The sequence below is a fragment of the Panthera leo genome, chromosome A2 (genome assembly GCF_018350215.1).
Source record: "Panthera leo isolate Ple1 chromosome A2, P.leo_Ple1_pat1.1, whole genome shotgun sequence".
Taxonomy (NCBI): Eukaryota; Metazoa; Chordata; class Mammalia; order Carnivora; family Felidae; genus Panthera; species Panthera leo.
In genome coordinates, this window is record NC_056680.1 from 62,304,660 (window position 1) to 62,321,242 (window position 16,583).

At 55.0% G+C, this 16,583-nt stretch overlaps 1 protein-coding gene across 1 annotated transcript in view; it reads right to left on the minus strand.

Moving 5' to 3' along the window:
- The window catches only part of PKD1L1 (polycystin 1 like 1, transient receptor potential channel interacting), a 117,419-nt gene extending 100,886 nt beyond the window's left edge, over positions 1 to 16,533 (minus strand). The window contains 2 exon segments of the mRNA XM_042913647.1: positions 9,178 to 9,301; positions 15,967 to 16,533. Coding sequence (XP_042769581.1) covers positions 9,178 to 9,301; positions 15,967 to 16,029 — 187 coding nt within the window. The 5' untranslated portion in view covers positions 16,030 to 16,533.
- Between the last annotated feature and the right edge of the window lie 50 nt (positions 16,534 to 16,583).

Here is a 16,583-nt window from a genome sequence, read left to right on the forward strand (position 1 = left end):
TTCCCCAATCTACTAACAATTCCTTCTTGCAATGGGCCACTCAAAAGGACCACCACAGACCTGTGAGTTACAAGCCAGAAAGACCAATCCAACTGCTGCTGTGTGCTCCCACTCCCATCTGAGGAGGCTTCAAGCCTGACATCTCAAAATCTCACTGGCAGCACCGGGAGACACTGGGTTTGAAATGCGCTCTAACCATTCACCTCTGTTTTTCTTGCTTCTGTAAAGATACCTCTTACTAATTAGCTGAGTGTTTACTAAACAAAGCAGAGTCTATAGGACGGCCACGCACTGCCTGTTACACAGTGGAGGCTTTAAATGGCTCTCAAGATAACATTACGGTATTAAATACGAAAATAACTCCAATGCATAAAACCGTTCTACAAACCAGAATGGCACGAGATGTGCTGACCGCTGCACGACGTGGAGCTTCCACTCTTGTGCAAACAAAATGCTGTATACACGCTCCAGATGACCAGAGAAACGTTTCTGGATTTCTGCCTGACGCAGACGCTCCACTTGCTCTGAAAAAATCCCTCTTTCCTTCAGTGATTGGTCAAACTCCTGGACTGGAAGATGTTCGTCAGCTACCAAAGGGCTTATTTGGGCTGATCTTTCTAGTTGTTCTAATTACGTTTTGTCGTTTTCTCCTCATCACTGCAATGACTTCGGGCCAGCAGATGATCCTCTCTACTCAAGGAGGTTCACACACGTTGCCCACGTTGGATTCAGCTGCCTCTGCCTTTTGTAACCCCCCTATATGTTTCCCAGCTGACCCATATTCACCCGTATGGCTGGGGACGTCTCTACACCCCCGCTCAGCAGGAAGAAGCCACAGAAGACGAGACCTTCCACCTGCAGCAACCCTGAAGATCTCAGGGTCAAAATTGTTCAGGGGGGATATGATGAGGGAGCATGGGGTGGGCTGAGGGCAGAGCACAGGCTGACAGCCCCCCACCCCCACCCCCACCGTGGATCTGTGTGATGTTCCTCGGACACTCCTGGCCGCCCAAGAACACAGGAAGGGGGTTCAAGTGCTTGCCGTGGTGACATGGGAAACTGAGGGAAACGAAACATCAAATCCCCTTACTGCCTACGGCTCACTGACCAGTCCTTGAAACCGGCACAGTGACCTCCCTCAAGGGGCTCAGCTGCCTCCATGATGACACTTTGCGGGGGACAAAAGGGAATCTCAGCTTCACATCACCCCACCTCGAGGACCCTGTAAGTCTCCTTCCTTTATCTCAACTGCCCCAGGACACACGCTGGCATCATGCTCCAGGCTTAGGGCCCCCAATATACACCCGAGGGGTCTCAGGACTGAGGTTTTACTAAACGGTAATAAATGGCGTTTCCCTGGCCACAGTGACCCCCTGAAGGTCCTGGAAACCTTGCTTCCAAAATTCCTAAGAGACTCTTTAACAAATGGTGCTGGGAGAACTGGACAGCAACATGCAGAAGGTTGAAACTAGACCACTTTCTCACACCATTCACAAAAATAAACTCAAAATGGATAAAGGACCTGAATGTGAGACAGGAAACCATCAAAACCTTAGAGGAGAAAGCAGGAAAAGACCTCTCTGACCTCAGCCGTAGCAATCTCTTACTCGGCACATCCCCAAAGGCAAGGGAATTAAAAGCAAAAGTGAATTACTGGGACCTTATGAAGATAAAAAGCTTCTGCACAGCAAAGGAAACAACCAACAAAACTAAAAGGCAACCAACGGAATGGGAAAAGATATTTGCAAATGACACATCGGACAAAGGGCTAGTATCCAAAATCTATAAAGAGCTCATCAAACTCCACACCCGAAAAACAAATAACCCAGTGAAGAAATGGGCAGAAAACATGAATAGACACTTCTCTAAAGAAGACATCCGGATGGCCAACAGGCACATGAAAAGATGTTCAACGTCGCTCCTTATCAGGGAAATACAAATCAAAACCACACTCAGATACCACCTCACGCCAGTCAGAGTGGCCAAAATGAAGAAATCAGGAGACTATAGATGCTGGAGAGGATGTGGAGAAACAGGAACCCTCTTGCACTGTTGGTGGGAATGCAAATTGGTGCAGCCGCTCTGGAAAGCAGTGTGGAGGTTCCTCAGAAAATTAAAAATAGACCTACCCTATGACCCAGCAATAGCACTGCTAGGAATTTATCCAAGGGATACAGGAGTACTGATGCATAGGGGCACCTGTACCCCAATGTTTATAGCGGCACTCTCAACAATAGCCAAATTATGGAAAGAGCCTAAATGTCCATCAACTGATGAATGGATAAAGAAATTGTGGTTTATATACACAATGGAATACTACGTGGCAATGAGAAAAAATGAAATATGGCCTTTTGTAGCAACATGGATGGAACTGGAGAGTGTGATGCTAAGTGAAATAAGCCATACAGAGAAAGACAGATACCATATGGTTTCACTCTTATGTGGATCCTGAGAAACATAACAGAAACCCATGGGGGAGGGGAAGGAAAAAAAAAAAAAAAAAGAGGTTAGAGTGGTAGAGAGCCAAAGCATTAGAGACTGTTAAAAACTGAGAACAAACTGAGGGTTGATGGGGGGTGGGAGGGAGGGCAGGGTGGGTGATGGGTATTGAGGAGGGCACCTTTTGGGATGAGCACTGGGTGTTGTATGGAAACCAATTTGACAGTAAATTTCATATATTAAAAAAAAAATAAAAAAAAATAAAATAAAATAAAATAAAAAAAAAAAAAAACAAAAAAAAACAAAAAAAAAAAAAACAAAATTCCTAAGAGACTTACTCTATCCCTGCCCCCTCTCAAGCTGAGGGTATGTGATGAGTTACCCATCACAACCCCAGTGCAGCTCCTCCTGCCCACGGGTCCTGTCCCCGTGCTTTAATAAATCACCTTTATGCACCAAAGACGTCTTCAAGAATTCTTTCTTGGCAGTCAGTTCCGGACTACCCCCCACCATCATCACCCCAAAACTTCATCATACCCATTGTGGCACTCGAACTCATGACCCCATTATCAAGGGTGCAGGCTCCACTGACTGAGCCAGCTGGCGCCCCGGAATTTGGTTGTTTCACCCAAGCACTGCACACAGTTGAAAACCACTGAAGCTGACGCCGGGTTCAAGGGCGTGCATGATGCCATCTTCTCTAGCCGTGTAGATATTTTGAAAACATTCCACTGAGCCCTGGCCTTGCACTATGCTCAGCAGCCCCCAGAGCGGGGCCGGGAATGTGTGTGGAAAGGAGGCGGTGCTCTGGGCTGGTTTCCGTCCTGGCTCTTTCACCACCAGCCTCCAGCCCCTATCAGCCACACTCACAGCTGGGGGCAGGACGCCAAACTGTGGGTTCTGGAGCCTGGCCACCAGGGCTGGCCCGTCCCCAGCACTGCCAAGCAGTAACACCGGCTTCAACCTTCCCCAACTTTGGGATTCGATATCGAATCCAATTTAAATTTCTGAGTCAACGCCCCTATTTACTGTCAAGAGTCCAGTGGATTCATATCTCAGGCTCATAAAAGCTGAACAAGATTAACCTGCAGCCACATTGCTGAGGCTTCTTCAAAACTACGCACAGACCAATATGCCAACCCAGGGATGACACAGTCCCCTGCCTGAACGTCCACGAGCACGTCTGTGAACGACCACGGAGAATAAAGTGACTTCCGTTTCTCTGAAACCCATCGATTCCTGGAAGTACTGTAGTCAGGTTAGCAGAAGAAAAATCTGACCTCCTAAACGACTGAAAACGTCCCTGAACTGGAAAAATCACACGGAAACATCCTGAAGATACACGGTCATAAAATTACATAAACAGAAATCACCAAAGGAGGAAGGAGTTAGATGACCAAAATCCATTCCCCACTATCGTCACGTAAGAATCAGGAGAATGGGTTTCGCGTTGTTTTCAACACCAACGCCCGAGCCCCAGCCACCAACACACACCATTAAATCCAGCTCATGTGCTAGACTGTGAAGTTCCTCACGTGTAACCGAGTGCATGGCCCAGAGCCGAGAACTCAAACATTCCCTTCCACCTACAGTAACACCGGAAATTAAGTTTCAGGCAACCATTTAAGATTTTTATTTTAAATGTTTATTTACCTATTTTGAGAGAGAGAGAGAGCAGGGGAATGGCAGACAGAGGGAGAGAGAGAATCCCAAGCAGGCTCCACGCACAGCCCGATTTGGGGCTCGAACTCACGAACCGGAAGATCACGATCTGAGCCAAAATCAGGAGTCAGATGCTTACTGAGTCACCCAGGGGTCCCTAAAATTTTTATTTTAAAAGATAATGGACATACTGTCCTGCGCTGTGGCCGTGAAACATCCCCCAGTAACCTGGACGCCCCCATCACGTGGCTCCAGGTCGGGGGAGCCTCACAGACTCAGTGGTTCTCAAGTGTGCAGCCCCTGGACCAGCCATGGCACCCCCCACCCAGACCTGCCTGAAGCAGAAACCCCATAATCTGGTTTCAGCAAGCCCCACGCCCCGGTGATGCCCTCTTGAGTTTGGGGATCCCAGGAGAGGTGGGTAAGGAAGGCTCTGGGTCCAGTGTCCCGAAGCCCAGACCTGTCACCTGCCGGCAAGCTGGGGGCAAGCCAGCGGCCTCTTACTCTCTACTTCCTCACCCGGAAAACCCAGCTAGGACGGTCCCTCCACAAGGCACAGGCAGGGATGAACTCAGGGCGGTGAACTTGGCTCCCCTTCCCAGGCCCTTACCGACTGGTGCTCCATGGAGGCAGGGGGGATGAGGACCCCCGTGCTCCTCGGCTCTCGCTCTCGGGGGCTGGGCGCCACGGGAGGACCAGCAGCAGGCAGTCTGGACGCACCTGACGGGGTGGGACAAACGGGGGTGGGCACCAAGTATGGCCATCCAGCGCCCGCTCTGCCATCTGCACCTGGATTTCTTGCATAAATTAATGAAGCACACAATTGGCTTCACGTGGATGGAAAGTTGCTTCTGTGGTTTTTTGACCATTTTCCAAGTTTGGGGCCTGTTTTCACACTGTGAGTCGAAACAGATTTTTCACTTCATTTTACTATTAAAACAGGGTCCCTCCCTCCCTCCCCACCACCTCCAGGTGGTCAGCAGGGGGGAGCAGAGAGCAGAGCAGGCCAGGCCCCTGCCCCCCTCCTGCCACACCTCCCCTAGCCAGCCCACACTCCTCTCTGTGGACCTGACCACTGTGGAAAGGAAGGGCCCAGACTGGCGGTTATGAGACTGTGCACTGTGTGACAGTCACAAAGCATGGTGCCAGCACGTCCCTCCCCTGTAATCCCCACAGAGGACCAGGGAGGGAGAGCGCAGGCACTTTTTTTTTTAGTTTATTTAGTTATTTTGTGAGAGGGAGAGTACAAGAAGAGGAGGGGCAGAGAAAGAAGGGGAGAGAGAGCATCCCAAGCAGGTTCCGCGCTGTCAGTGCAGGGCCCAATGTGGGGCTCAAACTCACGAACCATGAGATCATGATCTGAGCTGAAACCAGGTGTCACAGGCTTAACTGACTGAGCCCCCCGGCACCCCAGTGCAGGTGCTTTTTGCAGTGAGACCAGGGAGACCCTGGAAGACAGGCAACTTGGCTCAACGTGGTGCAAACAGAGCCAACAATTCACGTTGCCCTCCCGTGTTCCCAGAGGGGATGCCCGTAGAGCCCGGGACGCAGCTCAGAGGCCCAGGGCCCTGGGTACAGTGGTGTCCAGGACCAGTATGGGGCACTGGTCGCTCCGCTACATGCTGTGGTTCCTCGGGGCCAGGGGCACCTGTGCCTGGGTCCATGGGGCCGCCGGCCATCCAGGAAGATCCACATGCGGTGAGTCAAATAGCCCTGAACCGAGGTGTGGGGACCGGGGTCCTGACCAGACAGGGGGTGCCATTCGGGGATGTCACCCAAGGGCTGCCCGGGCCCTGTGTCTGCTCCGCAGGCATGAGCCCCACTCCCTGGGGCTGGGTCTCGCCTCCCTGTGAAAACACATGCAGACTTCGTGGTCGTCCCTCACTTCTCTGTGCGTCTGTGGAGTTGGGACAGTGTATCCTTTAATTTAAACCAGGCTTCTACAAAGACAAAACCCCACTTTTACAAAACCTCGAAACCTGCCTCTTGATGCAGTGCCAGAGAAGCTGACGCTAGAGGGCAGACAGGGACACTTTATAGAGCAGACAGGGACCTCGGGGACCCGGGTGAGGCTGGGTTCTGACGACGGTGGTCCTCTGGTCCTCGGCTGAGGGCCCCTGCTCAGCTTCTGCGTAATCCCAAGGACACCTTTCCGCCCCTAACCACACCTGTCTCCCGCGGGCCAGGCGAGCGAGAGAATGAAAACAGGAAACGGACCATTTGGCATCGTGCGCACCATATCTCATGGTATCACAAGACTGGAGGGGTCTCTGCCAAGGGCAGGGGCAGATCAAACAGGAAGCCCCAGGGGGCCTCCTCCCACACCAGGGGCCTGCAGCGAGGCCTGCCCACCACGTGGGGGGCCGCTGCCAAGAGCCCGCAGACCACACCTGATGCGGTCCACCCTCTGCAGGGGAGCCTCATGGGGGTGTGCAGGGGTGTGCAGGCGGCACAGCAATTGCGCCCGGAGAGGTCAAAATCTTCTCCGCTACAAAACAGGGAGGGGGGTTGAGAGGAAAGTTTAAATACGAGACTCTCCCTGGCCAGGGTGGGCCCTGCTCTGGCCCTTTCCCAGAGGACGTGTGTTCATGAGAGTGCCCCTGGGCGAGACGGCATGGCTCACACGTCTGAGCTGTGCGGACAAGACGGCGTGAGCCAAACAGTTCCCAGCAGCGGGAATGAAGCTCTTCCCTCTCCAGAGCGGGGCGGGGCGGGGCGGGCCGGGCCAGGGCGGAGCTGGGGTCCCAGCGCTGGCTCTGGCTGTGACTGGACCACTACCCCCATCTGCCTGGCCTCTCTCCTTTTCCTGAGGGTGAACGGGGCACAGGGCACTGGGGTGACCCAGCCCCCAGGACGTCTCCCTCCGCAGCCACAGCCTCACAGAAGTTGGTATGGGAGACACCTCTGCTGATGGGTGCTAGCCAGTGAAACGTGGACACCCAAAGCCGCGGAGACCCTCATGCGAACAGAGGCACCGGGCAGGAGAGCGGGGGCCCCCTCGCACACAGAGGCACCGGGCAGGAGAGCAAAAGAATCTGCATCTGGCTGGGCCCTTGCGGGGAAATTGCCAGAACAGCTATTTACACGCCTTGCCTTGTTCTTTTCTCGTGTTTGTTCTTTCGGTTGCCCCAACTACCCGTCTAAGCTCTGGGAATGCTCCTTGCCAAGGTCCTTCAAGAGGATTTCTACCCCACCCCCAGCTCCTCAGTAAAACTGACACATCACAAAATCCCCAGAAGTTTCCAGTGTGTCTGGTTAGGTGCAGAGCCAGGGCCGTGCCCGTAACCGTTCTGCCTGGAAGTGGACCGTGGGTCCTAAGTGCAAGATCTCAGGGCTAGGAGGCATCAGAAGTCACGCACACACGCCACTCTCACTCACTCACTCACACACACACACACACGCACACACATACACCCCCCACATGCACACAACAGACACACGAACATATACACACAGGCACACAGCAAGCACACACAAGCACACACTCACACGCACACTCACACAAACACGCCAGCACACCCCCCACGCTTGCACACGCACTCACACGGACACACACACGTGCAGGCACACAGACATGTTAAGTTGAACTCCGTGGTGTGGTGGGCACAGGGCACAATACAATCCCTTCCCTCTCTGCAAACAGACCAGCCGCTGTCTGCTTTCAGTGACTCCGGAGACCCCAAGGGGCGAGGTCAACCACCCCCTCCTCAATATGTTTCCCGTCCTTCTAAGGACAAAGAGATCACCCCACAGAGGGACACAGGGACACACATGACAAGAGTGCCTGCAGCAAGGCCTTGGGAGCTGGCTGGAGGGATTTAGAATCGAAGAAAAACAAAGCGATAAAAACATCAGGGGGAACAAAGTCACAGCCAAAATCAGCCAGTTTGGGGGCAGCACTGATGTGACACAAGACAGAAGTTTTCAGCCAGGACCACGGCCACCTGGTTGGCAGCGGGGCCTCTGTTCACACGGGTTTCTTCGATACAAGGGTTGTGCCTGCCCAGACAGACTCAGCGCTAAGCGGGCACAGGGCTCGTGCAAACTCCACCAAAGGACAGATTCCTTTCACCTTCAAAGGGCCCTGGGGGGTGGACAGTGATGAAAGTGGAAGCATTTTTGGGAGAGGGGCTGGGCGTGAGGAGTGAAGGGACACGAGGGCACATGCAGGTGCGGGCTGCCTGACTCCGCTCTCAGCGGCCGGGCACCCGAGGGGGCCACCTCACTGACCCTGTGTTGGGGGCAGGGGCGTGGACGCCACATGGCCAGCAGGCGGTCGACGGCAGAGTCGATGACCCAGCTGTGCTGGTGCATATGGAGTATGCGGAGGGAAGATGGAGTACGGTCTGTGGCCCTGGTGATGCCCGGCTTGCCCCGGGCTCTGCCCCGCACTCTGCACAAGGGACGTGAGAAAAGAGCGCCACTCCATCCACGCGGGCAGCAGGTGGTTCTGGGACTCCCGCGGGCATTCCGGGTTTGCAGGAAGAGCGAAGGGCACTTTGCGGGGGTAAAGACAGCCCCCGCAGCCCGAATCCTCCTGCTCCCTTGGGCTTTACCGCAGAGACACCCCGAGACCCCGGTGCTGCCCCACCCCACCTGAGCTAGCCCGGGCCCCCAGTGCAGATACACGTTCTTCAGGCGATGACCGGTCCAGCAGTGACCTTCAGAGCTCACACGCTTTTGTGGTACAAAGATGGAGAAGTGGCAGGTTCGGCACTGGCAGTGCCACAGGCCAGGCATGCAGGCTGAAGTCATGGGAGTCCTCCCCGCCACGGGCTGGGTTCAAGTCGGGCTAATGCTCATTTCTGTGCACAGTTCTCTGAGCAACTCCCTTAAAAGTTCCCACTTTCCCAACGCTCAAGTAAGAGTAGAATATTCCTAAGAAATTTCCCGAATGCATGCTTTAAATACAGACTGTGGGGGCACCGGCCTGGCTGTCGGTGGAGTGTGCAACTCTTGATCTCAGGGTTGAGTTTGAGCCCCATGCTGGGTGTAGGTATTACTTAGAAATAAAATGTTTAAAAATAGTAACATAAAATACAGCTTATCAAATTCCCTAAGACCAGGGCTGCTCACCTCTCTGAGTCATCAGAAACGCCTTTAGAGGCCTCCTGGTCCCTCGGGACCCAGGTCCTTCCTGGTGTCCCCGGGTCATGGCCCCGGCCACAGCAGCCAGCCGGCCGGCTTCCTCCTGAGCCCCCTGGAAAACAGGGAAGTAGGGGAGATTATGCTCGTTCCTGGACACACGGCCAACACAGGAGAGCAGAAAACCCGCTGGCAATATGCTCCCCATCAGAAAGGCTTGCTTCCCTAACTCACAAAGCTGCTCTCATCCAGTCACCTGGAGTAGGTGGGGGTCCTTGTGTGTCCGCCTGCCCCCGGCCAGCACCCGAGGGGGAGAGGGCATCTGGCAGCAGATAAGTCTGGGAAAACACTGCAACCACGGATACCACATTTGGGAGGAGAGAAGGACTGACTGGGAGTCCACACAGGACCCTTAGGGCCACCCAGCCGTTCCCCCGACTCCTCTGCAGCCGCCAGGGCTGCCTGAGTCCTCCCACAATAAGCGTCTCTCTTTTTTCACTATCGGTCAGTTCCCTTAATTCTTTACATTGACATTTTAGTTTAATATAAAGGATTTTACAAAAGGTTGTCTTATTTTGTGTTTTACCTAGAAAACTAGACCGCCCTTCTGTGTGGCCTGGGGTTGTTTATGGGTGTGCACGTCACTGGAGAAGACAGTGGTGTCAGCTGGGGGCACCAGAAGCTCCTTCCCAGGCTGGGGGAGGGGGGTCCTGGGAGAAAGACTGAGGAGGCTGCAGGAGCATGGGAAGCTCCTTGGGGGGGGGGGGGGAGGGGAGGGGGTAGGGAGGGAGAGAGGGTCCCTGGAGAAAGACTGAGGAGGCTGCGCATTCGACTTAGGCAAATTCCTCTGAATCCCGTGATTTCTAGAACATTGCTGGGGCCCTGCAGCCCAGCAGGGCAGGTGAGTAAACAGGGCGTGGCGCCCCTGGTGGGCTCAGCACACAGGCCCTGCACATGGCCCTCCCCAGTGCCTCTGGCCCCCTTCGTCCTTTCCCCACGGGGAAATGTGTACCTTCCGGCTTTACTGGTGACAGGCTTTAAAGTGAACTGTGTGCAAATACCCACCGAGTTGGCAAACAGTCCCTCTCCAGAGCCCTGGGGCTAACACCTTCCTGTCAAATATGAGGACCCCTGTGAGCCAACATCCGCTCCTGCGGGCAGGGGACCGGGCCGGGCGTTTTCTTCCCAGGGGTCGGGGATGGAGCTCCAGGCGTCAGAGCCAACCCAAGATGCTGGACGTGATAAGGAACGGAGAGGACTAAGGTCCCTGCGCTGTCCCCTGGGCCAGCCGCAGCCGCCTGGGCTACTTGAGTTTAATTAAATACGTAAAATTTAGCGTCTCCATCATATCAGCCACGTTTCAAGGTACAGTGTCAGACATGGGATTTGTGGGCGCTCGGAGCCCTGCGGCCGGTGAACAGGGGCCACCACCGTGTCACTTGTGAGGGCGGAAGGACGCCTGGAGGTGAGGGTGGCGCTCTCTGCAGGGCCTTCTCAGCTGTGCTGGGTACAGACACTCCAGAGGGAATCAGTTAGCAGCTTTCTCTAAGAAACGGCCCTGGAAGCCCCTCGGCAGGAGCCACTGAGGCTCTGCCAGGACGTCCGCCACCAGTCCTGGAGGCTTCTCCGCACAACTTCCCTGCACCAGGACCAAACCCCTGGGAGAACCTTCCGGAAGGCAAAGCACCCTATGCAGCCTCCACCCCTCCTTTGTATTCGCTAAGTTCTGATGAACAAAAGCCACCTACTCAGAACTGTTCGGAGCCACAAATTCTATTTGGGATTCAGTGCTCAGTTTTGGTGCTACCTCTGAGCTAACATTCGACTTAACTGAGGCCTGCCGGTTCCAGGGAAGGCTCAGGGCAGCTAAGACACACACGGTGGCTTGACGGTGGCACTGCGTGAGGTCCCCACCGCCAGCGCTCAGGCAGCCCCGCATACCCTGCATACCACACCGAGCGCCCAACACCTCGGGAATGCTGTTCCTCACGGCTGGTGGCCTTTCCCTGCTCTCAGTTCGGATCCGGGCCCTGCTGTTACCGTAGGACTCAGTTTCCCCGCTCTGAACGGAGCTTAGCCGGGCACCCACCTGGCAGGCCAGCACCAATGGCAACGCCCGGCACCCCACCTCTTATGGAGCAAACCGCGCCTTCGTGGGCTCCACTCCTGGAGGCCCGCACGGACGGGCACGCACTGCCCATCTCGAGATGCTCCGACCTCAGGCCTCCGCGGCACCCGCCCCACCCCAACCACGTTCTCGTCTCGACTCAGCACCAAAGTGTGCGTGGGGGGAATTTGGTAATTAAGTTCCAGCCGTGAGGGGAGGGCAAAGATCCTGGTAAAGGGGACCCTACCTTCCTCTGGGCTGCTCCCAGGAATGGGCTGCGGCAAGGACAGCAGGGGCAGGAGCAGGGGCAGGGCTCGGACGAGCGCCCTCCAGCCAGGTCCCATGCAGACGGCTTCCAGGGGGCCTCCGCTCGCAGCCCTAACCTCTGCACGCAGGACAGCCGTCCCCTGTCCTGAGAGGGGCAGTGAGCCTGGCCCTTAACACCCTGACAGCTGACCAATCACGAGCGAGCTGGGGGGTGGGTGGAGCTGGGGGGTCTCACCCACTCACTCCCAGCCCCCCCAGATGGGCGGCCCACCCGGTGCTTGCTACCGTGCGCAGGGCAGAGGGTGAGTCCTGCGTGAGGCTCCACCGTAGCTCCAGCAAGGCGATGCCCTGAATAGAGTGTGCGACGGGGACGGGGACACAGAGCCGGCACCTCGCGTTGCCAGCAGAGGGCGCTCACGGGACACTTTCCGAGCAGGTTTCCAGGTAGGAAAACCACATTCCCTATGCCTGCGACTAAAACAGCAACTGTCTTACACATTCAGATACTTGTTGAATGAGCACACAGCACCTGTCCCTCTAAAATCTTCCCAATTCCCCCACGGCCTTCAAAAGTAAACTAAACATCCACAGATCACTCTTCACACACCTCAACAAGTTGATCTCGAATGCCTCGGTACCCTGGCCACTTGGCAGGGCGGACATCCTGATAGCCTGACTGTTTTCTAATTGTTCTCTCCTCCCCGCCCCCTCCTGCCGCCCGCCCCCTTCTCCTCCTCCCTCTTCCCTTCTCTGCTTCCTTCTCCTTCCTTCTCCCACTCCTTCCTTCTCTCCCTCCCTCCCCTCTCCTTCCCCCTCCCTCCCTCTCCCCTCCACCCCTCTTTCCCTCTCCGTCTGCAAAGTGGCACAGAACAATTCCACGGACAGGACACAGAAGTCACAGAAGTCATTATTCGGCACTAAAGATTTAGGGATCACTTTGATTTTTCTCTTAAAAAATACGTTATGAACGGTAAATTAACACAACCACTTTAGCACGTATCTTGTTCCAAGGCAGCAATTTAAAAAGCGCAACACGTGGGGTGGGGGAATTTATTAGGGTCCAAAATACATGTTGTTATGTGTGAGCAGGGTACGGTCACTGGTGTCAGCGCCACCCACTCCTCTGTCCCTTTATCTGGAGTAGCGGCCCCCTCCATCCTCACCAAACACAGCTACCGTGTACAGATAACTGAGACATCAAAAAGCACAGAGCAAATCAGCATGGGAAACTCGTTTGTGGCCATGCAAGTCTGGGGCGGGAATCCTCAGGCAGGTGGGGCCCTTGCACAGCCGAGCAGTGCCACCACCCACCCACTCCAGGTCATCCCAGACGTGTCCAACAGGAAGGGAGGTCCCCTGTGTCACTAGGAACAGATGAGCCAGCCAGCACCCCGAAATCACACTGAGTGTTACCCTTCGATGTGACAAGACTGCAGGCCCCGGACTCTGGCGGAGCCCCTGCGCGGAAGGTGAGCAGCGTGCCCCCAGTAAGAGGAGGAGCAGAGGGGAGGACAGAGCAGGAGGGGAGGCTCAGCCCGAGTGGCCGCGGCCAGCAGGGGAGGACCCCGCCCAGGAAACCAGACTTGGGGTTCCCCCCCCATGGTGTTCCGCTGGGCTGGTCACCCTCCGCCAGGAGCTGTGGTCACAGTGTGCGGTAACTGCTGACCAGCAGCAGACCCCCCAGGACCAGTCTCGTGTGAGGTTTTCACCCAATGGCTGCACTTCAGCTCTAGAGGCCTTGCCCAGGACTGGGGTCAGCATCTCCCCAAATCTCCCCGGGTCTCCAGGGGAACAGGGGCTCTCCCCATGCAGGTCACGGTCAGTGGGGCTCAGGGAGGCGGCCCCCTGCCCCATGCTACCAGGGGTCTCCGCTCATCACAGACCTGAGAAGCCCCACCAGCCTGGACCCCGGCAACTGTCCGCACCCCTCACCACAGACGCGGCAATCACGCTGCCATGCAGAGCACCTTGTGGACGCGGACGCCGTGCTGTGACCTTCCTGCAACACGACTAGTGAGACTTCAGCTTTCTGCTTAGGAAAGGATGTGTGGAAATGCAGAATCTAAAGTCCGATGTTCCGGAAACTCTAGTTGCCAGGTGATTATGGACTGCATTCAAGTAACAAATATTATTGCTAGTCCTTTAAAACATAATTTTTTTGTGTGACAAAACTCATCATAAGAGTTCTAGAAAATACCCTGGTTTACAAAGATCGAAGTAAAACATTCAGCAATGATCAGGTGTAGGTGCTGGTGTAGGTTTTCCAGCCCTTCTCTCCCCTATAGACACTCGTGTCCTCAGAACCAGAGTCACACAGTACACACGAGTGTCTGGGCTTCTTTCCGTGACAAACGGTGCACCGTAAACACCATGCCAGCCAGGGCGCTCCTTCTGCAACGTTGCTGTTAGAGTAGGAAATACTGTCGAACCACAGATGATTCAACAAATCCCCCATAAACTCGTATTTAGGATATTTCATGTTGTTTCAGTACAAGAATGTTAGAACACCTCTGATTATAATCCGTGTGTCAATTCCTATAAGCACAAGTAGTGGATGAAAGGGCACATGGCTGTTTTGAAGGCTCCTTGAAGGCTCCACACGTAATAAATATTCAACCCGACCCCAGCAGGCACTGTCTGCTGGCTAAGGTATCTCCTTGTCCCCCACAGAGAGCTCCTACCTGCTGGCTCAAGGACACCCCAGGGGCTCAGGATTCCTCCCGGACCCCCCACTGGAATCCACATAAAAGGATACAACCTTATCTCTTCAAAGTGAAGCCCCGCCCATCTGGCCACACCTATGACAACCTGAATGCCATTCAACACCTTCCCTGTCTGGGCACAGCCATGGTTCCAGCCCAGGAAAATGTGGAGGTCATGTTCCAGGGTCGCTGGAGTGGGTCCTGTGCCAGGCCCGGAGGGACCCGCAAGGACGTTAGTCATGAGCTGCCAGGTCGGGTATTCCTGCACACCTCTGAGCCAGCACAGGGGACGGGGGCATGAAGGAGGGGGCCTGAGCACAGAACAGCCATGCAGGGGGTATCTCCAGGGTGCTGGACACAACTGAGACACCTCAGCACTCCCAGGTGCCAGTCCCGAAAGAAGTTAACCTTTCAAATTATGTGCGTGTTTCTAAGCGGACTAAACCGCTATTCCCGACCTACCAGATTTTCACCCTGGTATACTGCCCAATAAAGCGGCACCCTGGGCTCCCCTAAGTCTGCGGTTTCCACCAGCTTCCCTGGCGGTGGAGGGACAGCCATCCTCATTCAAGGCTCTGAGGGGCCGGTCCTGAGGCCGGGCCCTGGGGAACACCAAGCCGCAAGTCCTCCAGAGAATCAGAAACAGACCCCACCGTCCTGACCCCCAGGGAAGGCTGCGTGGCCAGTCCGCACAGACTCGGGCCACCCATAAAACCATCAAAATCCAGCATTACTTAAACTAACACTGTACAAACCAGAGAGAAATTACATGTGGTTTAGGACATTTAAAAACTGCATGTAAACGTGCTATCCTACAGCAGATTTAAGACGATGACACTCTCCCAGACTCAGGAAATGACTGGTGAACACGGATTCTGAAAGGTGGGACTCATCATTCCGGCCGCACGGCAGAGCCTGGAGGAGAGGGCTTCCTATCAGACGCCGGGGCCTGGGTGCCACTCCCATCCCCGCCACCAGCCGTGTGGCCCCGGGCAGGTCACGAAACCCACTCGGCAAAATCTCAGGTGTCTGAGCAGCTGTGCCCACGTCACCTGACGCCGGACAACAGAATGCCAAACGCGGGCTACGCACTGGGGCAGAGAACGGGCCCTGCTATGTCGGACAGATGAAGGATGTGCTACTTTACTGCTAACTTACACTCACAAACAGCATTCTATCTTCGTTATGCGTTAAAAATCGTTTAAATAAGCAAAAGTAAACAATTTTCCAGGTTGGTGACGAATACATTTTCTGTAACCAAAACAAAACAAACAGAAAAAAACAAAACAGAGCCAAACCGCTTTTGTAACCTATTTTCAGGCACTGCCCCATTGAACATCACGATTTCTTTTTTTTTTTTTTTTTAAATTTTTTTTTTTCAAAGTTTTTTATTTATTTTTGGGACAGAGAGAGACAGAGCATGAACGGGGGAGGGGCAGAGAGAGAGAGGGAGACACAGAATCGGAAACAGGCTCCAGGCTCCGAGCCATCAGCCCAGAGCCTGACGCGGGGCTCGAACTCACGGACCGCGAGATCGTGACCTGGCTGAAGTCGGACGCTTAACCGACTGCGCCACCCAGGCGCCCCAGAACATCACGATTTCTAAGTTTGACGCTGCAGCTAGAATTAACTTTGCTACAAGCCGAAGAGAGATGTGCTCACTCAGGGTGACATGAACAAACGTTCCGCCCCATCTGAACTCACCTGACGAGCAGCGGAAGAGGCGCTCAAATACCCAGCTGGCACCGAGTACTCAGAAGAGGCCATGAAGGAAACTTTCCACGTTGCAGATTTCCCACTTGTTCCTCTTCCTCGGAGCAACTGCCTTACTTCTCGGCTTTGTCGCGTGAGTTAAGACACTGTTCACAATGTCCCCATCCACGGGGCAGAGGAGAGGCTGCCACAGTGGGACGTGACGGGGCGGGCCCCGGGGGATGAGACGTGGTCTCGGCCCTGAACACAGGCTACTGGAGGTCTCTGTCCCTCCCCTACACACGCGGCTGTGCTTTCCAGAACATCAGAAGGCCGAGCATGGCAGCCCGCGGACCACGAGGGACACAAGATCCGAACGTCAGGGGGAGGCGGAACAGGGAGGATCGTGACCCAGGACGGACAATGGCCCCGGGAACCTGGGAGGACCGGCAGCTAAGGCTCCACACACTGCAGCCAGACAGCCCCCACAGACCCCGTGACGCTCTGTGCAACCAAGGCCGCGGGAGGGCCGCCCTCGCCCGTCATCCGGCTCCGGGGAGCAGAGCCAGGGTCGTCGGGCAGCTCCTAGAAGCCTCGGCTACCTGAAGCCTGCATAAAGAAACTCTTCC